Source organism: Oncorhynchus clarkii, unplaced genomic scaffold, assembly GCF_045791955.1.
Source record: "Oncorhynchus clarkii lewisi isolate Uvic-CL-2024 unplaced genomic scaffold, UVic_Ocla_1.0 unplaced_contig_7230_pilon_pilon, whole genome shotgun sequence".
Classification (NCBI taxonomy): domain Eukaryota; kingdom Metazoa; phylum Chordata; class Actinopteri; order Salmoniformes; family Salmonidae; genus Oncorhynchus; species Oncorhynchus clarkii.
In genome coordinates, this window is record NW_027258924.1 from 19,032 (window position 1) to 42,941 (window position 23,910).

General features: G+C 42.5%; 1 protein-coding gene across 1 annotated transcript in view; it reads right to left on the reverse strand.

Moving 5' to 3' along the window:
- The window catches only part of LOC139399202 (tumor necrosis factor receptor superfamily member EDAR-like), a gene marked incomplete at its 3' end in the record, with an annotated part of 30,775 nt that extends 11,025 nt beyond the window's left edge, over nt 1-19,750 (reverse strand). The window contains exon 1 of the mRNA XM_071144712.1: nt 19,486-19,750. Coding sequence (XP_071000813.1) covers nt 19,486-19,750 — 265 coding nt within the window. The remainder of the gene's footprint in view (nt 1-19,485) is intronic.
- Between the last annotated feature and the right edge of the window lie 4,160 nt (nt 19,751-23,910).

Consider the following 23,910-nt stretch of genomic DNA (forward strand, 5'->3'; position numbering starts at 1 on the left):
ATCCACACACACACACACTATGCGTCATCATTTGCGTGGGTTATACTTGACAGAGTGTGTGTGTGTCGGTGATACTCTTCTCTACTGTAGGTTACTCCTCTGCCCTACTGATGTGATGAGATCATTAATGAACCCCCTATCAGAGCTGCCAGTCACTGAGGAGAGAGAGTGGGAGAGAGGGAGTATGTGAAAGGAGGAGAGCAGCCTGGTGGAAGAGGAGAGGATCAGCTCGTCACCTCTCTGACACAGATGGATTATGGGTAACCAGTCCAGGCCTGGGCAATTATTTTCGATGGAGGGCCACATTAGAATATATTTTTGCCATGGCGGGCCAGAATCATATTACAGGATTATACATGTGTATGACTGTGTTGACAGATATCTACTGTAAATCACATCCATATGCGCTACTCATTTTACTTTTTTAACATGCACAGAAATAAACCACATCCACATTCTCCTTTTGGTAGGTATTTTCATTATTAAACATGAAATGAACTACACGGAGGGAAAAGTACACTGTGCATTTAGCACCACGGACAGAACTCTTGTTAACAGGTATGCACAAAAACAAGAGAGCGCTCAACATTACATTTCAACTACTCAATCAACTCTCTGATGGGCATTGACTAGAACAGTGAAGTCAGGTACAGTTTCTGACGTCGCTATGTGCAGGATTGCTGAGAGGTGAGAGTCAGTAAGAGATGATCTGTGCCTTGACGTGTTATATTCTGTTCACATACATAGGTTGACCCAAACAGTACAAACACCTTCTGAGCAGAACCCCTAATCTTTGGAAAGTTTTGTTCATCAAGAGATACATAGTTCTCCAATCACTGCATCACTCTGACGATCGATAAGCTCAAGTTGCAGGTCAGTAGAAGCATTATCCACACTGAAGGTGAAAGGAGAGGAAACCAACAGCATGTCATTTCCCAACACTTTGAAATCCTCAACATTCACTGTTCAAAGCACGCAGCAGCGATGTATACTTCTCCCGCTGGTCATCTGATAGGGAACAGACTAGTGGTGTCAGAAGGTGGGTGAGATTGTTGTCATCTGATAGGGAACAGACTAGTGGTGTCAGAAGGTGGGTGAGATTGTTGTCATCTGATAGGGAACAGACTAGTGGTGTCAGAAGGTGGGTGAGATTGTTGTCATCTGATAGGGAACAGACTAGTGGTGTCAGAAGGTGGGTGAGATTGTTGTCATCTGATAGGGAACAGACTAGTGGTGTCAGAAGGTGGGTGAGATTGTTGTCATCTGATAGGGAACAGACTAGTGGTGTCAGAAGGTGGGTGAGATTGTTGTCATCTGATAGGGAACAGACTAGTGGTGTCAGAAGGTGGGTGAGATTGTTGTCATCTGATAGGCAACAGACTAGTGGTGTCAGAAGGTGGGAGAGATTGTTGTCATCTGATAGGGAACAGACTAGTGGTGTCAGAAGGTGGGAGAGATTGTTGTCATCTGATAGGGAACAGACTAGTGGTGTCAGAAGGTGGGAGAGATTGCTGTCATCTGATAGGGAACAGACTAGTGGTGTCAGAAGGTGGGAGAGATTGTTGTCATCTGATAGGGAACAGACTAGTGGTGTCAGAAGGTGGGTGAGATTGTTGTCATCTGATAGGGAACAGACTAGTGGTGTCAGAAGGTGGGTGAGATTGTTGTCATCTGATAGGGAACAGACTAGTGGTGTCAGAAGGTGGGTGAGATTGTTGTCATCTGATAGGGAACAGACTAGTGGTGTCAGAAGGTGGGTGAGATTGTTGTCATCTGATAGGGAACAGACTAGTGGTGTCAGAAGGTGGGTGAGATTGTTGTCATCTGATAGGGAACAGACTAGTGGTGTCAGAAGGTGGGTGAGATTGTTGTCATCTGATAGGGAACAGACTAGTGGTGTCAGAAGGTGGGTGAGATTGTTGTCATCTGATAGGGAACAGACTAGTGGTGTCGGAAGGTGGGTGAGATTGTTGTCATCTGATAGGGAACAGACTAGTGGTGTCGGAAGGTGGGTGAGATTGCTGTCATCTGATAGGGAACAGACTAGTGGTGCCAGAAGGTGGGTGAGATTGTTGTCATCTGATAGGGAACATACTAGTAGTGTCAGAAGGTGGGTGAGATTGCTGTCATCTGATAGGGAACAGACTAGTGGTGTCAGAAGGTGGGTGAGATTGTTGTCATCTGATAGGGAACAGACTAGTGGTGTCAGAAGGTGGGTGAGATTGTTGTCATCTGATAGGGAACAGACTAGTGGTGTCAGAAGGTGGGTGAGATTGTTGTCATCTGATAGGGAACAGACTAGTGGTGTCAGAAGGTGGGTGAGATTGTTGTCATCTGATAGGGAACAGACTAGTGGTGTCAGAAGGTGGGTGAGATTGTTGGCTTCTACTTGGCAGGTCAGGAGGAGTCATTTTCCCTTGAAGGCTGACAAGGCTGTACATCTGATGTGCAAAAAGGTCCTTCCCTTGTAGTTTGGAATTCAGTTCATTCATGAGGGCCATGATGTCCACAGGGAAGGAAAAATCAGCCAACCATTCTTTATCTTGCAGTTGATAGAATTCCACATATTTCCATTTGCAAAAACTCAGCAAACTCCGACTTCAGATCCCACACCCTTTTAAGCACCTTCCCCAAACTCAGCCACCTCACGTTTGTGTGGAAGGGGAGCTCTGCATGACGACTGTCTCTTCCAACAGTGAGACAAACTGGTTGTGGTTTAATGATTTTGCTCTTAAGAAGTTTACCACTTTAGTAACTGTATCCACAACATGAGAGTGTTCAGAGTGTTTTCTATCCAAATCTACTAATAATAGGCATATCTTCGATTCTGGGCTTGAGTAGCAGGCAGTTTACTCTACTACTGAGTATTATTCATCCAAGCTACTCAATACTGCCCCCCAGTCCCAAAGAGGTAATTAAACATGATTTAATTAATTCGCCCTCAGCAAATGGCTTGCTATGTTTAGCAATTGTGCAGGACAGTACATAGCTAGCTCTCGCAATTCCGTCGTTTGCTGAATGCGGTTTTGTGAAAAGTCTTGCTGCTTCTGCAACTGAGAAAGCAACTCTTTCGATGCACTCAGAAGATATATTCCTATATTTCTCTGAATGTTTTGTCTGGAAGTGTCGGGACAAGTTGTAGTCTTTCAAGACAGCGATGCTCTCTCTGCACACTAAGCACACAGCTTTCCCTGATATCTTAATGAAGAAATGTGTTGATGTCCACTCTCGCTGGAACACTCTACATTCATTGTCTACTTTCCTTTTCTTAGAAAAACTCATTTTTGCACAATTTCTAGCCAGCTACTATTTGTAACTATGACGTGTGTCAGCCTGTCAATCACTGTCTGTCCTCGTTCAGTTGTTATTTATATGTGCCTTCAAAATAAATGCCCACAAGCGGCAAGTATTCATTGGGCTTTTAATTTGAATAACAAATATGTTTTTCAAAACTTTACTATCGCTAATTCTTTATGTGATCTGAACATGATTCTGCGGCCGTATTGAATAAGGTCGTGGGCTGGCCTTTGACCAGGCCTGCATTAGAGGGACTGTACTTTGTTTGTTTCAGTTACAGTAGTACTGTCACAGATCTGGAAACCCTTCAAATACTCTGGCAGCACAAAGTTACTACACTTATATAGGCACTCACAGGTATGTCACGGTCAAACACACACTGTCTCGCTCTTCTCTCCGATCTGTAGTTACTAAGGTATACAGGCACTCACAAGTACATTGAAGAACATATACAACTAAAATTAGATCAAACTTCAAACATGATTTATCCTTTTTTATTCTTGTATTTTAGAGAAAAATATCAATGTAGAGGATTTAATTTATTTAATTATGTTTATAGCAAAGCTATAGACTGTGTGTGAGAGAGTTGCGTGTGTGTGGAAGTATGCGTGCTTACGTATGTACATGTGTGTGCGTGCTTATGTGTGTATTGCATCCGTCTGTGTGTGTGTATTGCGTCCGTCTGTGTGTGTGTGTGTATTGCGTCCGTCTGTGTGTGTGTGTATTGCGTCCGTCTGTGTGTGTGTGTATTGCGTCCGTCTGTGTGTGTGTATTGCGTCCGTCTGTGTGTGTGTGTATTGCGTATGTCTGTGTGTGTGTGTATTGCGTCCGGCTGTGTGTGTGTGTATTGCGTCCGTCTGTGTGTGTGTATTGCGTCCGTCTGTGTGTGTGTATTGCGTCCGTCTGTGTGTGTATTGCGTCCGTCTGTGTGTGTGTGTATTGCGTATGTCTGTGTGTGTGTATTGCGTCCGTCTGTGTGTATGTTGCCCTAGGCCCTTACCTAGAGGAGAAAGATTTTTATTGGCCCACTCCCAGCATTATAATAACAGTCTGCTCTTATTTCTCTCAATAAAGGATAAATGAGTGTGCACACGTGTGTCAGTAAAGTATAAGTAATGTGGTCAGTGTAATTGGAAGGTCTTGGCGAGAAACACCTCCAGAATCACCAATTACCTAAAGCTGTGTTAAACCGTTAAACAGAAACATCATTACCTAAACCTGTGTTAAACCGTTAAACAGAAACATCATTACCTAAAGCTGTGTTAAACCGTTAAACAGAAACATCATTACCTAAAGCTGTGTTAAACCGTTAAACAGAAACATCATTACTTAAAGCTGTGTTAAACCGTTAAACAGAAACATCATTACCTAAAGCTGTGTTAAACCGTTAAACAGAAACATCATTACCTAAAGCTGTGTTAAACCGTTAAACAGAAACATCATTACCTAAACCTGTGTTAAACCGTTAAACAGAAACATCATTACCTAAAGCTGTGTTAAACCGTTAAACAGAAACATCATTACCTAAAGCTGTGTTAAACCGTTAAACAGAAACATCATTACCTAAAGCTGTGTTAAACCGTTAAACAGAAACATCATTACCTAAAGCTGTGTTAAACTGTTAAACAGAAACATCATTACCTAAAGCTGTGTTAAACCGTTAAACAGAAACATCATTACCTAAAGCTGTGTTAAACCGTTAAACAGAAACATCATTACCTAAAGCTGTGTTAAACCGTTAAACAGAAACATCATTACCTAAAGCTGTGTTAAACTGTTAAACAGAAACATCATTACCTAAAGCTGTGTTAAACCGTTAAACAGAAACATCATTACCTAAAGCTGTGTTAAACCGTTAAACAGAAACAAACAGGGTCTCAGATTAGTTTCAACACTGTCCAGGCTCAGGGGAAACTCTCGGTTATTACAAGCCTTCTTAGATACATATTAATTATTTTCTCATTCTGTGAGGACACCGAGAGTGTAGGTTTTCTGACACACCACAGTAATGACCCGCTCCAGTTTTTAATGGGGTTGCATTATTAAACAAACACTGATTTTACTGGAGCCTAATGGCCCCCACCATGGCTAGTGTGCTCTCTCTCTTCTGCAGAGGGCGTGTGCGTGCGTGTGTGCGTGTGTGCGCGTGTGTGTGTGTGTGTGCAGTAAATCAAACAGGCAGTAAATCCTGCAGCCCTGCAGTCAGGAGGAGGACTGAGCTGTTGCCTTGTTTGGTTGACTGTTTACCTGCCTGTTTATCTCCCTTTATAAACCACAGCATGCACATGAACATACACAGGAACAGAACAAACGCTCTAATCTCTGGCTGAGCGTATTCACATTTACTATTGCACAGCAAACATAATATATCAGGCCTCATTGTGCCAGTGTGTACAGTACTGTATGGTGCACAATCATGACACATTACAGATGGATCCAGCAAGCAGCCAAGTCTTTAAAGGTGAATCTCAACACTCCACCACGCTGTCTCTTTAGTTTGTGGAAATACATTCCCCAAATAATAGAAACCTTTACACTACATGGAGACAATGCTGCTGATACTGCTCCTGTTTTACCTCCCAAATCTTGAACTAGTCCCATACTGTCTCTATACAGCCCCTACGCTATCTAGAACCTGAAAGGGTCTTTGGCTGTCCCCATAGAATAACCCTTTTTGGTTTCAGGTAGAACCCTTTTGGGTCCCATGTAGAACCCTTTTTACAGAGAGTTCTATCTGGAACTTAAAAGGGTTATCCTATGGGGACAGCTGAAGAACGCTTTTGGATCCCTTTTTTCAAAGAGTGTAGTAACATACTAAGGAAGTGTAGCTCACTCTCACACAAACACACAGTACATAAAGTCATTTAGACAAACCCAGGATTGGACGGGGAAATTCACATGCAAGACATTCTGACCCACAGGATGGGCAACATCTAAGCCTGTCTGCCTGTCTTTAGGGGGAATTATATTCACTGTAAATATGTATTTGAATAGTAACTAAGACAAAAACAGTCTCTGAAGCGGAGAGGTTGTGTAAGACACACACACACACACACACACTGTAATTATTGTTATCAAGTAAATTTCTCATGGAGTCTCTCTGACAGATAATTGCACCATATGCAAGAAACAACAGGTTGAGAGAGAGCGAGAGAAAGAGAGAGAGAGAAAGAGAGAGAATTAGCTGGATTTTACTGTGGTTTCAGATATTGAACAAAGCCTTTATCCAGACATTAAGAGGCTACAGTGTTGGTGTATACTGTAGTGTTGGTGAAATGTAGTGTTGGTGAACTGTAGTGTTGGTGTACTGTAGTGTTGGTGTGTACTGTAGTGTTGGTGTGTACTGTAGTGTTGGTGTAATGTAGTGTTGGTGTACTGTAGTGTTGGTGTGTACTGTAGTGTTGGTGTGAACTGTAGTGTTGGTGTGTACTGTAGTGTTGGTGAACTGTAGTGTTGGTGTGTACTGTAGTGTTGATGTGTACTGTAGTGTTGGTGTACTGTAGTTTTAGTGTGTACTGTAGTGTTGGTGTGTACTGTAGTGTTGGTGTGTACTGTAGTGTTGGTGTACTGTAGTGTTGGTGTGTACTGTAGTGTTGGTGTGTGCTGTAGTCTTGGTGTACTGTAGTGTTGGTGTACTGTAGTGTTGTTGGTGAACTGTAGTGTTGGTGAACTGTAGTGTTGGTGTACTGTAGTGTTGGTGTACTGTAGTGTTGGTGAACTGTAGTGTTGGTGTACTGTAGTGTTGGTGTACTGTAGTGTTGGTGTACTGTAGTGTTGTTGGTGAACTGTAGTGTTGGTGAACTGTAGTGTTGGTGTACTGTAGTGTTGGTGTACTGTAGTGTTGGAGTACTGTAGAGTTGGTGTACTGTAGTGTTGGTGTGTACTGTAGTGTTGGTGTACTGTAGTGTTGGTGTGTACTGTAGTGTTTGTGCACTGTAGTGTTGGTGTACTGTAGTTTTGGTGTGTACTGTAGTGTTGGTGTGTACTGTAATGTTGGTGAACTGTAGTGTTGGTGTGTACTGTAGTGTTGGTGTGTACTGTAGTGTTGGTGTGTACTATAGTGTCGGTGAAATGTATTGTCGGTGAACTGTAGTGTCGGTGTGTACTGTAGTGTTGGTGTGTACTGTAGTGTTGGTGTGTACTGTAGTGTTGGTGTACTGTCGTATTGGTGAACTGTAGTGTTGGTGTGTACTGTAGTGTTGGTGTACTGTAGTGTTGGTGTGTACTGTAGTGTTGGTGTACTGTAGTGTTGGTGTGTACTGTAGTGTTGGTGTGTACAGTAGTGTTGGTGTGTACTGTAGTGTTGTTGGTGAACTGTAGTGTTGGTGTGTACTGTAGTGTTAGTGTGTACTGTAGTGTTGGTGTACTGTAGTGTTGGTGTGTACTGTAGTGTTGGTGTGTACTGTAGTGTTGGTGAACTGTAGTGTTGGTGTACTGTAGTGTTGGTGAACTGTAGTGTTGGTGTGTACTGTAGTGTTGATGTGTACTGTAGTGTTGGTGTACTGTAGTTTTAGTGTGTACTGTAGTGTTGGTGTGTACTGTAGTGTTGGTGTGTACTGTAGTGTTGGTGTACTGTAGTGTTGGTGTGTACTGTAGTGTTGGTGTGTGCTGTAGTCTTGGTGTACTGTAGTGTTGGTGTACTGTAGTGTTGTTGGTGAACTGTAGTGTTGGTGAACTGTAGTGTTGGTGTACTGTAGTGTTGGTGTACTGTAGTGTTGGTGAACTGTAGTGTTGGTGTGTACTGTAGTGTTGGTGTACTGTAGTGTTGTGTGTACTGTAGTGTTGGTGTACTGTAGTGTTGGAGTACTGTAGAGTTGGTGTACTGTAGTGTTGGTGTGTACTGTAGTGTTGGTGTACTGTAGTGTTGGTGTGTACTGTAGTGTTTGTGCACTGTAGTGTTGGTGTACTGTAGTTTTGGTGTGTACTGTAGTGTTGGTGTGTACTGTAATGTTGGTGAACTGTAGTGTTGGTGTGTACTGTAGTGTTGGTGTGTACTGTAGTGTTGGTGTGTACTATAGTGTTGGTGAAATGTATTGTCGGTGAACTGTAGTGTCGGTGTGTACTGTAGTGTTGGTGTGTACTGTAGTGTTGGTGTGTACTGTAGTGTTGGTGTACTGTCGTATTGGTGAACTGTAGTGTTGGTGTGTACTGTAGTGTTGGTGTACTGTAGTGTTGGTGTGTACTGTAGTGTTGGTGTACTGTAGTGTTGGTGTGTACTGTAGTGTTGGTGTGTACAGTAGTGTTGGTGTGTACTGTAGTGTTGTTGGTGAACTGTAGTGTTGGTGTGTACTGTAGTGTTAGTGTGTACTGTAGTGTTGGTGTACTGTAGTGTTGGTGTGTACTGTAGTGTTGGTGTGTACTGTAGTGTTGGTGTACTGTAGTGTTGGTGTGTACTGTAGTGTTGGTGTACTGTAGTGTTGGTGTGTACTGTAGTGTTGGTGAACTGTAGTGTTGGTGAACTGTAGTGTTGGTGTGTACTGTAGTGTTGGTGAACTGTAGTGTTGGTGTACTGTAGTGTTGGTGTGTACTGTAGTGTTGGTGAACTGTAGTGTTGGTGAACTGTAGTGTTGGTGTACTGTAGTGTTGGTGAACTGTAGTGTTGGTGTACTGTAGTGTTGGTGTACTGTAGTGTTGGTGAACTGTAGTGTTTGGTGTACTGTAGTGTTGGTGTGTACTGTAGTGTTGGTGTGTACTGTAGTGTTGGTGTGTACTGTAGTGTTGGTGAACTGTAGTGTTGGTGTACTGTAGTGTTGGTGTGTACTGTAGTGTTGGTGTGTACTGTAGTGTTGGTGAACTGTAGTGTTGGTGAACTGTAGTGTTGGTGAACTGTAGTGTTGGTGTACTGTAGTGTTGGTGTACTGTAGTGTTGGTGAACTGTAGTGTTGGTGTACTGTAGTGTTGGTGTACTGTAGTGTTGGTGTGTACTGTAGTGTTGGTGTACTGTAGTGTTGGTGTACTGTAGTGTTGGTGTACTGTAGTGTTGGTGTACTGTAGTGTTGGTGTGTACTGTAGTGTTTGTGTGTACTGTAGTGTTGGTGTACTGTAGTGTTGGTGTGTGCTGTAGTGTTGGTGTACTGTAGTGCTGGTGTACTGTAGTGTTGGTGTACTGTAGTGTTGGTGTGTGCTGTAGTGTTGGTGTACTGTAGTGCTGGTGTACTGTAGTGTTGGTGTACTGTAGTGTTAGTGTGTACTATAGTGTTGGTGTGTACTGTAGTGTTGGTGTACTGTAGTGTTGGTAAACTGTAGTGTTAGTGTACTGTAGTGTTGATGTACTGTAGTGTTGGTGTACTGTAGTGTTGGTGTGTACTGTAGTGTTGGTGTGTACTGTAGTGTTGGTGAACTGTAGTGTTGGTGAACTGCAGTGTTGGTGTACTGTAGTGTTGGTGAACTGTAGTGTTGGTGTACTGTAGTGTTGGTGAACTGTAGTGTTGGTGAACTGTAGTGTTGGTGTACTGTAGTGTTGGTGTACTGTAGTGTTGGTGTGTACTGTAGTGTTGGTGTACTGTAGTGTTGGTGTACTGTAGTGTTGGTGTGTACTGTAGTGTTAGTGTGTACTGTAGTGTTGGTGTACTGTAGTGTTGGTGAACTGTAGTGTTGGTGTACTGTAGTGTTGGTGTGTACTGTAGTGTTGGTGAACTGTAGTGTTGGTGTGTACTGTAGTGTTGATGTGTACTGTAGTGTTGGTGTGTACTGTAGTGTTGGTGTGTACTGTAGTGTTGGTGTGTGCTGTAGTCTTGGTGTACTGTAGTGTTGTTGGTGAACTGTAGTGTTGGTGAACTGTAGTGTTGGTGTACTGTAGTGTTGGTGTACTGTAGTGTTGGTGAACTGTAGTGTTGGTGTACTGTAGTGTTGGTGTACTGTAGTGTTGGTGTACTGTAGTGTTGTTGGTGAACTGTAGTGTTGGTGAACTGTAGTGTTGGTGTACTGTAGTGTTGGTGTACTGTAGTGTTGGAGTACTGTAGTGTTGGTGTACTGTAGTGTTGGTGTGTACTGTAGTGTTGGTGAACTGTAGTGTTGGTGAACTGTAGTGTTGGTGTACTGTAGTGTTGGTGAACTGTAGTGTTGGTGTACTGTAGTGTTGGTGTACTGTAGTGTTGGTGAACTGTAGTGTTTGGTGTACTGTAGTGTTGGTGTGTACTGTAGTGTTGGTGTGTACTGTAGTGTTGGTGTGTACTGTAGTGTTGGTGAACTGTAGTGTTGGTGTACTGTAGTGTTGGTGTGTACTGTAGTGTTGGTGAACTGTAGTGTTGTTGTACTGTAGTGTTGGTGTACTGTAGTGTTGGTGAACTGTAGTGTTTGGTGTACTGTAGTGTTGGTGTGTACTGTAGTGTTGGTGTGTACTGTAGTGTTGGTGAACTGTAGTGTTGGTGTACTGTAGTGTTGGTGTGTACTGTAGTGTTGGTGTGTACTGTAGTGTTGGTGAACTGTAGTGTTGGTGAACTGTAGTGTTGGTGAACTGTAGTGTTGGTGTACTGTAGTGTTGGTGTACTGTAGTGTTGGTGAACTGTAGTGTTGGTGTACTGTAGTGTTGGTGTACTGTAGTGTTGGTGTGTACTGTAGTGTTGGTGTACTGTAGTGTTGGTGTACTGTAGTGTTGGTGTGTACTGTAGTGTTGGTGTGTACTGTAGTGTTGGTGTACTGTAGTGTTGGTGTGTGCTGTAGTGTTGGTGTACTGTAGTGCTGGTGTACTGTAGTGTTGGTGTACTGTAGTGTTGGTGTGTGCTGTAGTGTTGGTGTACTGTAGTGCTGGTGTACTGTAGTGTTGGTGTACTGTAGTGTTAGTGTGTACTATAGTGTTGGTGTGTACTGTAGTGTTGGTGTACTGTAGTGTTGGTAAACTGTAGTGTTAGTGTACTGTAGTGTTGATGTACTGTAGTATTGGTGTACTGTAGTGTTGGTGTGTACTGTAGTGTTGGTGTGTACTGTAGTGTTGGTGAACTGTAGTGTTGGTGAACTGCAGTGTTGGTGTACTGTAGTGTTGGTGAACTGTAGTGTTGGTGTACTGTAGTGTTGGTGAACTGTAGTGTTGGTGAACTGTAGTGTTGGTGTACTGTAGTGTTGGTGTACTGTAGTGTTGGTGTGTACTGTAGTGTTGGTGTACTGTAGTGTTGGTTTACTGTAGTGTTGGTGTGTACTGTAGTGTTAGTGTGTACTGTAGTGTTGGTGTACTGTAGTGTTGGTGAACTGTAGTGTTGGTGTACTGTAGTGTTGGTGTGTACTGTAGTGTTGGTGAACTGTAGTGTTGGTGTGTACTGTAGTGTTGATGTGTACTGTAGTGTTGGTGTGTACTGTAGTGTTGGTGTGTACTGTAGTGTTGGTGTACTGTAGTGTTGGTGTGTACTGTAGTGTTGGTGTGTGCTGTAGTCTTGGTGTACTGTAGTGTTGTTGGTGAACTGTAGTGTTGGTGAACTGTAGTGTTGGTGTACTGTAGTGTTGGTGTACTGTAGTGTTGTGTGTAGTGTTGGTGTGTACTGTAGTGTTGGTGTACTGTAGTGTTGGTGTACTGTAGTGTTGTTGGTGAACTGTAGTGTTGGTGAACTGTAGTGTTGGTGTACTGTAGTGTTGGTGTACTGTAGTGTTGGAGTACTGTAGTGTTGGTGTACTGTAGTGTTGGTGTGTACTGTAGTGTTGGTGTACTGTAGTGTTGGTGTGTACTGTAGTGTTTGTGCACTGTAGTGTTGGTGTACTGTAGTTTTGGTGTGTACTGTAGTGTTGGTGTGTACTGTAATGTTGGTGAACTGTAGTGTTGGTGTGTACTGTAGTGTTGGTGTGTACTGTAGTGTTGGTGTGTACTATAGTGTTGGTGAACTGTATTGTCGGTGAACTGTAGTGTCGGTGTGTACTGTAGTGTTGGTGTGTACTGTAGTGTTGGTGTGTACTGTAGTGTTGGTGTACTGTCGTATTGGTGAACTGTAGTGTTGGTGTGTACTGTAGTGTTGGTGTACTGTAGTGTTGGTGTGTACTGTAGTGTACTGTAGTGTTGTGTACTGTAGTGTTGTGTGTACTGTAGTGTTGGTGTGTACTGTAGTGTTGGTGTGTACTGTAGTGTTGTTGGTGAACTGTAGTGTTGGTGTGTACTGTAGTGTTAGTGTGTACTGTAGTGTTGGTGTACTGTAGTGTTGGTGTGTACTGTAGTGTTGGTGTGTACTGTAGTGTTGGTGTACTGTAGTGTTGGTGTGTACTGTAGTGTTGGTGTACTGTAGTGTTGGTGTGTACTGTAGTGTTGGTGAACTGTAGTGTTGGTGAACTGTAGTGTTGGTGTGTACTGTAGTGAACTGTAGTGTTGTGTACTGTAGTGTTGTGTACTGTAGTGTTGGTGTACTGTAGTGTTGGTGTGTACTGTAGTGTGTAGTGTTGTGTACTGTAGTGTTGTGTGTACTGTAGTGTACTGTAGTGTGTACTGTAGTGTTGGTGAACTGTAGTGTACTGTAGTGTGTACTGTAGTGTACTGTAGTGTTGGTGTACTGTAGTGTGTAGTGTGTGTACTGTAGTGTTGGTGTACTGTAGTGTTGGTGTGTACTGTAGTGTACTGTAGTGTTGTGTACTGTAGTGTTGGTGTGTACTGTAGTGTTGGTGTGTACTGTAGTGTTGGTGTACTGTAGTGTTGTGTGTACTGTAGTGTTGGTGTACTGCTGGTGTACTGTAGTGTTGGTGTACTGTAGTGTTAGTGTGTACTATAGTGTTGGTGTGTACTGTAGTGTTGGTAAACTGTAGTGTTAGTGTACTGTAGTGTTGATGTACTGTAGTGTTGGTGTACTGTAGTGTTGGTGTACTGTAGTGTTGGTGTGTACTGTAGTGTTGGTGTGTACTGTAGTGTTGGTGTGTACTGTAGTGTTGGTGAACTGTAGTGTTGGTGAACTGCAGTGTTGGTGTACTGTAGTGTTGGTGAACTGTAGTGTTGGTTTACTGTAGTGTTGGTGAACTGTAGTGTTGGTGAACTGTAGTGTTGGTGTACTGTAGTGTTGGTGTACTGTAGTGTTGGTGTGTACTGTAGTGTTGGTGTACTGTAGTGTTGGTGTACTGTAGTGTTGGTGTGTACTGTAGTGTTGGTGTGTACTGTAGTGTTGGTGTACTGTAGTGTTGGTGTGTACTGTAGTGTTGGTGTACTGTAGTGCTGGTGTACTGTAGTGTTGGTGTACTGTAGTGTTGGTGTGTACTGTAGTGTTGGTGTACTGTAGTGTTGGTGTGTACTGTATGCAGCACCATGCAGTGTGTGTAATAGTTATATTCATGGAGCTGTTATTGTATCAAATGATCCATAAAGAGAGAACGAGTTTAGCCTGTCTGCTATAGGGGTCCCGCTGTCACCTTAACTCTGCAGGTATCATACACACACACACACACACACACACACACAGAGACACACAGACACGCACACACACACATACACACAGCAGGAGAAAAGAGCATTGTGTACCCTCTGACACCCCGACTCTTCTCTCTCTCTGAGACAGCTCAACTGAAGAGCTGGAGAGACACTGACGTTCACTAACAAAACAACTGATGGGATTCAGAGATAGAGTTACCACTAACTACTACACTATAAATAGTCAGTCAATCAAACACAGATTAGATCGACTACACTACTTTAATTAATCAGAGGGAGATGAAATCCACGCCCTCTTTCTTTCATGGTTTCAGGAGACTGGATGGGGGATTGTGGGCCGGGGGTGGTGGGTAAGTGGAATGGGAGGGGGTCGGTCTCCAGGACGGTTCCTGTGTTCCAGATCAAGGTGCTACTGTAACTGGAGAGAAACGTTCACATGTTGAACGGAGCTGATCGTCTGAAAGGGTCACGTCCTTGTGTGTGTGTGTGTGTGTCTGCGTGTGTGTTTAGGAGACCCAGTGGCGCTGCCGGGCTTTCAGGATAAAAGAAGAAAATGTAACTTTTTGTTTTGATAAAAAGCTTGTCTTCTGAACAGGAAGTGAGAGCTGCCAAACGACGCTGCCCCGAGCACCTCATTATCAGACTAAACGAACACACGCGCATACACACACACTCACCCTGATGCTTTCATCAGGCTCCAGCCCCTTAAACCCCCGCGAGTCCCCTGCACCCCGTACACACCCACTTCCACACATACACACACCCACACATACACACACTCCCTACTCCCCTGGACTGGAATGCATCACTCTATTTCAAGAGCATCTCTCTCCCTTCTCTCGCTCTTTCTCTCTCCCTCCCTCACTCTTTCCTATCCCTCTCCCTCCCTCACTCTTTCCTATCCCTCTCTCCCTCACCCTTCCCTATCCCTCTATCTCCCTCACCCTTCCCTATCCCTCTATCTCCCTCACCCTTCCCTATCCCTCTAGATCCCTCCCTCTTTCTGATCCCTCTAGCTCCATCTCACTCTCCCTTTGCTCTTTCCCACTTCCTCTCTCTGCCTCTCACTCATATTCTTCTCCCCATCTGTCCCCCACCTCTCCCTCTATTTGTCCCTCCTCTCTCCTTCTCTTCCTCCTTCCCTATCCCTCCCTCTCCCTCACCTCCCTGTCGGGACATGTCTGTGTTAAAAGCCAACCTCAGTCTCCCCAGGCCCAAGGGTATTAATCTTCAAACGAGAGTTAATCTCACATAAACACACTGACAGTCATTATCTGTGTCATTAACGGCATGACAGACCCACACCTCGGGCACAAAGAACGACTTTCTGCAGACCGACACCTCAGGCACAAATAAAGACTTTATATAGACCCACACCTCGGGCACAAAGAAATACTTTATATAGACCTGCACCTCAGGCACAAAGAAATACTTTATATAGACCCACACCTCAGGCACAAAGAAATACTTTATATAGACCCACACCTCAGGCACAAATAAAGACTTTATATAGACCCACACCTCAGGCACAAAGAAATACTTTATATAGACCCACACCTCATGCACAAATAAATACTTTATATAGACCCACACCTCAGGCACAAAGAAATACTTTATATAGACCCACACCTCAGGCATGGCTTATAAAACATAGACAGTACAGATTGCCTGGCACAGTAAAGCATTAGAAAGGAGAGACTCTCCTTAGGCATTGGTTTACAGAGCTCACTTTTACGGACGTGATGATACACTTTAAAAAGTGGGACGACGTTGTTGTTCATCTGAAGTGCTTTTACTGATTGGAATGATGAAAATGACGCTTTGGTTAGTTCAACCTATTCTTTTTTTTATTACATTTGTATCTTTATTCTTATTTTTATTTTCTAGTTGGGGGAGGCTACATGCACAATAAATACATTCCTATACTTTAATAGTCAGCTTGAATCCACCGTATGTACACTGAACAAAAATATACATGCAACATGCAACAATTTCAAAGTTTTTACTGCGTTACAGTTGATATAAGAAAAGCAGTCAATTGAAATATATTCAAAGGCCCGAATCTATGGATTTCACACGACTGGGAATCTATTGGTCACAGATACCTTCAAAAAAAATTATGAATCAGAAAACCAGTCAGTATCTGGTGTGGCCACCATGTTCCTCATGCAGCGCAACACATCTCCTCCACATAGAGTGGATCAGGCTGTTGATTGTGGCCTGTGGAATGTTGTCCCTCTCCTCTTCAATGGCTGTGCAAAGTTGCTGGATATTGGCGGGAACTGGAACACGCTGTCATACACATCGACCCAGAGCATCCCAAACATTGCCATAGATAAAATGCAATGATGTTCGTTGTCTGTAGCTTATGCCTTCCCATACCATTCCTACAGTTAGATGGAGCATGCCAATGGCACGCTCCCTCAAAACTGCACATTTTAGAGTGGCCTTTTATTGTCCCCAGCACAAGGGGGACATTATGATCATGTTATGATCATGCTGTTTAATCAGCTTCTTGATATGCCACACCTGTCAGGTGGATGGATTATCTTGGCAAAGGACCAGTGTCGGATTTAGGTATAGGCGGATTTAGGTATTGGCAACATGGGCAGCCGCCCAAGGCGGCATCTTGCCAGGGGAGGCTCGGGGTGCCCGCAATAAAAATACACATATATATATATATATATATATTAGAGGTCAACCGATTATGAGTTTTCAACACTGATACCGATACCGATTATTGGAGGACCAGAAAAAGCTGATTCCGATTAATCGGCCGATTTTATATATATATGTATATATATATATATATACAGTATATATATATTTATAATAATGACAATTACAACAATACTGAATGAACACTATTATTTTAACTTACAGTTTTTGTGGATTGCTTACACACTAAAATTAACAGTAGTACACTATTAGCAAAACCTTACACTCAAGAAGCAAAACATCAGCCCCTATTTGCACAACTATAAGCACATTGTCAACCTCACACTTGTTGCAAAACTCTACACACAGTGATTTGCAAAACACTAAACACACTTAATACACAAACATCTATCATGAAGTCACGTCCTTGCAATACCAAAGCACCGACTGTCAAATTACCACACCGTCCAACCAATTGGTTCAACACAGTCATCAGGTGTGCAAACACTCGTTTGCTTACAGTTTTTTCCAATTGCTAACACACTAAAATGACATGTACAGCACAATTATTTAAACTGACACACAGAAAGCAAAACCTCTTCTCAAGTCAACAAAAGTCTAAACACATTTTCTGCTTTAAACACATTTTGCAATTCAAAATGGCACTTTTTAAATGCACTGTACACGGTTCTCTGCATAAGACACAACAATCTGACATAAAGTCACATGTTTGCCATTTCAAAACACTGCCATTCAAAATGACACTACATGAGCTAATTGGCCAATACATGTGCCACCTGGCCAAACACCTCAATGGTTAATTGTTACCACTTCAATCAGGAAGTAAGCACTATGAAAAGACCACAGGTGAGCATCTTTTGTTTTACAACAACAATGGAAGCCGTTGCAGAGAGAGGAAGAGGAAGAGGGAGGGTGAGATTGAGAGGGGGAGGAAGAGTGAGAGGTCTGGGTAGAGCTGGTAGAGAAGTTCATGGCCAAAGAAGACAACATCTTCCAAATGAAATCAGAGCAACCTTAGTTGATCATGTCATCAACCATGGGCTGACAATGCGAGAGGCTGGACAGAGTGCAGCCCAACTTGAGCCGTTTTACTGTCGCCTGTGTCATCCGGACATTTAGACTGGAGTACAGGTATGTAACCAACATTTCTTTCACACTATGTAGTACACCCTATGTCATAGTGTATCAGTTGGGTGACACCTGTTTACTTCATGAATGGCTGATGTCATACACTAACTGCACAAATTTCCTGTAGAATTTACTCTACTGTGGGGGAAATATATTTAGGCTGCATTGTCCAAGCCCTATATTTTTGTTTTTTTGTTTTTCTAAAGGACTGAGAGACGCAACCATGGTGGAGGAAGGGGCCAAATGTTCACCGGGGTACAGGAAGCTAACATTGTAAACTTGGTTTTGTAAAATAATGAAATCAGATTACGAGAAATTCAAAGCCACATCATCCAAGACAACACCAAATTCAACAACATTCAACGAGTCAGTCTGTTCACATTGGCTCGCATTCTCACGCGAAACCAAATCAGAATGAAACAACTTTATAAGGTGCCGTTTGAGAGAAACTCTCAAGGAAACAAAGAGGTCAGACGAGCATATGTGGATGTAAGTACAATATTGACTGCAGTACACTACACGCAACATTGTTTCCCAGTGTACTGGATAACACCATATTGACTGCAGTACACTACACACAACATTGTTTCCCAGTGTACTGGATAACACCATATTGACTGCAGTACACTACACACAACATTGTTTCCCAGTGTACTGGATAACACCATATTGACTGCAGTACACTACACGCAACATTGTTTCCCAGTGTACTGGATAACACCATATTGACTGCAGTACACTACACGCAACATTGTTTCCCAGTGTACTGGATAACACCATATTGACTGCAGTACACTACACGCAACATTGTTTCCCAGTGTACTGGATAACACCATATTGACTGCAGTACACTACACACAACATTGTTTCCCAGTGTACTGGATAACACCATATTGACTGCAGTACACTACACACAACATTGTTTCCCAGTGTACTGGATAACACCATATTGACTGCAGTACACTACACACAACATTGTTTCCCAGTGTACTGGATAACACCATATTGACTGCAGTACACTACACGCAACATTGTTTCCCAGTGTACTGGATAACACCATATTGACTGCAGTACACTACACGCAACATTGTTTCCCAGTGTACTGGATAACACCATATTGACTGCAGTACACTACACACAACATTGTTTCCCAGTGTACTGGATAACACCATATTGACTGCAGTACACTACACGCAACATTGTTTCCCAGTGTACTGGATAACACCATATTGACTGCAGTACACTACACGCAACATTGTTTCCCAGTGTACTGGATAACACCATATTGACTGCAGTACACTACACACAACATTGTTTCCCAGTGTACTGGATAACACCATATTGACTGCAGTACACTACACGCAACATTGTTTCCCAGTGTACTGGATAACACCATATTGACTGCAGTACACTACACACAACATTGTTTCCCAGTGTACTGGATAACACCATATTGACTGCAGTACACTACACAACATTGTTTCCCAGTGTACTGGATAACACCATATTGACTGCAGTACACTACACACAACATTGTTTCCCAGTGTACTGGATAACACCATATTGACTGCAGTACACTACACAACATTGTTTCCCAGTGTACTGGATAACACCATATTGACTGCAGTACACTACACGCAACATTGTTTCCCAGTGTACTGGATAACACCATATTGACTGCAGTACACTACACACAACATTGTTTCCCAGTGTACTGGATAACACCATATTGACTGCAGTACGCTACACACAACATTGTTTCCCAGTGTACTGGATAACACCATATTGACTGCAGTACACTACACAACATTGTTTCCCAGTGTACTGGATAACACCATATTGACTGCAGTACACTACACAACATTGTTTCCCAGTGTACTGGATAACACCATATTGACTGCAGTACACTACACAACATTGTTTCCCAGTGTACTAGATAACACCATATTGACTGCTTTTGTTCTTTGTTTTCAGGGAGTACTGGAAATGGATGCTCATGCAATCCCACATGAGTTCATCTTTATAGATGAGGCTGGGTTCAACCTAGCAAAGACCAGAAGAAGGGGGAGAAACGTCATTGGCCACAGAGCCATTATAGATGTTCCTGGCCAACGTGGTGGGAACATCACAATGTGCGCTGCCATCTCCTATACGCATGGTGTCCTCCACCGTCATGCCAACCTTGGACCATACAACACAGCCCATATTCTCACATTTCTGGACAGACTCCACAACGTTCTCATACCACCAGAGCGTATGAATGATGCAGACCATCAAAGAACCCGGTACGTTGTAGTATGGGACAACGTGAGCTTTCATCGTGCAGCCCCAGTCAAAAACTGGTTTGCTGACCACCCACAATTTCTCGTGCAATACCTCCCACCATACTCACCATTTCTGAACCCCATAGAAGAGTTATTTTCAGCATGGCGGTGAAAGGTATAGGACCGGCAGCCCTTTGTGCGCAGGCCTCTTGTGCAGGCTATGGAAGAGGCATGTGATGAGATTGATGTGGGCGCGATTCAGGGATGGATAAGGCACTCAAGGCGCTTCTTCCCTCGATGTCTGGCAAGGGAAGATATTGCCTGTGATGTGGACGAGGCGTTGTGGCCAGACCCAGCTGTGCGGCAAGATGCTGCCTAATTATTTTTCCTGACTCTTTTTTTCTATATATTTTTTCTGCAATTTTCTTTTTCAGTTTACTGTTTTTTTGTTCAGTCCAATGTAAATATATCTGCTGTGCATATGTTGCTCTGACTTGTTTGGTGAAAAATAAAAAATAAATAAACTGTTTCAACAGCATGTGTGTGTATCTGCAAATACTTCTGTGCGTCTGAAGATTTTCTACAATTTGAACTATTTTCGTATTATGTCAAAGCATACTAAAGATGAGAGTGCTTTTCATTATGCCCAACAGTGTGTAGTTGGTTAGACAAACATCTGGTAATATGAATGAAGTGTGTGTAGTTGGTTAGACAAACATCTGGTAATATGAATGAAGTGTGTGTAGTTGGTTAGACATAAATCTGGTAATATGAATGAAGTGTGTGCAGTTGGTTAGACATAAATCTGGTAATATGAATGAAGTGTGTGTAGTTGGTTAGACATACATCTGGTAATATGAATGAAGTGTGTGCAGTTGGTTAGACATAAATCTGGTAATATGAATGAAGTGTGTGTAGTTGGTTAGACATACATCTGGTAATATGAATGAAGTGTGTGTAGTTGGTTAGACATAAATCTGGTAATATGAATGAAGTGTGTGTAGTTGGTTAGACAAACATCTGGTAATATGAATGAAGTGTGTGTAGTTGGTTAGACAAACATCTGGTAATATGAATGAAGTGTGTGTAGTTGGTTAGACATAAATCTGGTAATATGAATGAAGTGTGTGTAGTTGGTTAGACATAAATCTGGTAATATGAATGAAGTGTGTGTAGTTGGTTAGACATAAATCTGGTAATATGAATGAAGTGTGTGTAGTTGGTTAGACATAAATCTGGTAATATGAATGAAGTGTGTGTAGTTGGTTAGACATAAATCTGGTAATATGAATGAAGTGTGTGTAGTTGGTTAGACATAAATCTGGTAATATGAATGAAGTGTGTGTAGTTGGTTAGACATAACATCTGGTAATATGAATGAAGTGTGTGTAGTTGGTTAGACAAACATCTGGTAATATGAATGAAGTGTGTGTAGTTGGTTAGACATAAATCTGGTAATATGAATGAAGTGTGTGTAGTTGGTTAGACATAAATCTGGTAATATGAATGAAGTGTGTGTAGTTGGTTAGACATAAATCTGGTAATATGAATGAAGTGTGTGTAGTTGGTTAGACAAACATCTGGTAATATGAATGAAGTGTGTGTAGTTGGTTAGACAAACATCTGGTAATATGAATGAAGTGTGTGTAGTTGGTTAGACATAAATCTGGTAATATGAATGAAGTGTGTGTCATTTCATGCAAACGTTTGATTTTGATAATGCTTTATGTAGTTTTGGTTGCAGTGCTTCATTTTGTAGGATATATGAGGTATTTTGCAGTTTGGGGGTGTGGTTTTGTGAATTGTGTTAAGTATTTTGATAAAACCAGCCTAGTTTGTGAAATTGTGTTTTAGCAATTGGGGAAAACTGTAATTGTAGACACCAATCAGGTGTATAAGCACTATAAAAAGCAGCAGGTGAGTTCATCGGTCTTCAAGCACAATGGAAAGAGTCAGAAAGAGTAAGACGAGGAGGAGGAGGACGACGACGAGGAGAACGAGGAGGACGAGGAGGAGAACGAGGAGGACGAGGAGGACGACGAGGAGAACAACGAGGAGGAGGAGGAAGGGGAGGAAAAGGAAGACAAGAAGGTGCTCAAAGAGGACCGAATCTAACAAATGAGATCCGCGCAACACTGGTTGACCACATTGTCAACCACGGCCTGACGCTGAGGGAGGCTGGACTGCGAGTACAGCCAAATCTAAGCCGATATACAGTGGCAAGTGTGATGAGAACATTTAGCATGGAAAACAGGTATTGTAAAAATATCATCATATCAAAAACATCTGCACGGTTTCAGTAACAGCTTACAGTACTGTATTCTATGCACTATCAGCACTTCTGTTACCTTTTCCTGTGAAATTACTGTACTATTGTATACTGTTTTTTTTCTACATAGGATGAGGGTCAGGGACGACAAGGGGGAAGGCCTCCTATGTTCACAGAACAGCAAGAGAGAGAGATAGTAAACATGGTTTTGGCCAACAATGCTATAACACTCAAGCAGCTCCAAGCTAACGTTGTCAATAAACACGCAATTTTCAACGATATCCATCAGGTCTCAACATCAACACTGCCACGCATCCGAAAAAAAAACATATTCAAATGAAGCAAATTTATCGAGTGCCTTTCGAGCGCAATTCCGAAAGGGTGAAACGACTGCGGCATGATTATGCAGTGGTTTGTATTCACTTTAGCAGCGTGATCTTGCATACTGTCTCATAATCTTTTACTGTACTGTAATATGTATACTAGATCTATACTGAACTACACAATTTTGCCTGACACTGTTTTACGAATGGATGGAGAGGAGATCCAGCATGAGTTCATTTACGTAGATGAGGCTGGGTTCAACCTGACGAGAACACGAAGGAGGGGAAGAAACATCATTGGCCACAGGGCTATAGTCAATGTCCCAGGGCAACGTGGGGGTAATATAACACTCTGTGCAGCCATTACACAGAATGGGGTCCTCCACCGCCATGCCCATATGGGCCCTTACAACACAGCCCTCATACTTACATTCTTGGACCAATTGCACAACATAACAGCAGAAAATCAAATCGATCATATGCAATACATTGTTGTCTGGGACAATGTGTCTTTCCACCGCTCTGCTCTGGTTCAGAACTGGTTTCAGCAACATCCACATTTCACCGTCCTATATCTTCCACCACACTCTCCATTCCTCAACCCTATAGAGAGTTTTTCTCGGCATGGCGGTGGAAGGTATATGATCTCCGTCTCCAGGCTGAGGTACCCCTCATCCAAGCCATGGAGGCCTGTGACCAGATGGAGGGAGCAGCAATGCAAGGATGGATTCGTCATTCAAGACGTTTCTTTCCAAGGTGTCTTGCTAATGACAACATTGCCTGCGATGTTGATGAAATTCTCTGGCCAGATCCAGCTAGGCGAAGAGACAATGTCTAGTTATTTATTTATTATTATTTTTGAACTTACAATACGTAAAGTGACGTTTGGTTACAGTATTATGAATCTCCATGTCAACATTTTGGGCGTGTTGAGAAATAAATGAGTTTCTTCAGTCTGCAACATTGGTCTTGTGTAGTGTTTGGTGAATTTACATTATATTTGTACTTTGTTGATAGTAGCCTACTCTAATCATAGGGAAGTAGAAGTGCTAAAAGTGTTTTAGGTTTATCACAGCAGAGTGTAACTCGTGCAAACAGAGTATAGTAATGTGAAACGTGTGTTTCACATGGTAACAAAGTGTGGTTTTTAAAAAGAAGTGTATAGTTTTTACAAGAGTGTTTAATTTTGCAAAGGATCTGTGGTGTTTTGCTACTTGGGTGTAGTTTTATTTGTTATTTCACCTTTATTTAACCAGGTAGGCTAGTTGAGAACACCTTTATTTAACCAGGTAGGCTAGTTGAGAACACCTTTATTTAACCAGGTAGGCTAGTTGAGAACACCTTTATTTAACCAGGTAGGCTAGTTGAGAACACCTTTATTTAACCAGGTAGGCTAGTTGAGAACACCTTTATTTAACCAGGTAGGCTAGTTGAGAACACCTTTATTTAACCAGGTAGGCTAGTTGAGAACACCTTTATTTAACCAGGTAGGCTAGTTGAGAACACCTTTATTTAACCAGGTAGGCTAGTTGAGAACACCTTTATTTAACCAGGTAGGCTAGTTGAGAACACCTTTATTTAACCAGGTAGGCTAGTTGAGAACACCTTTATTTAACCAGGTAG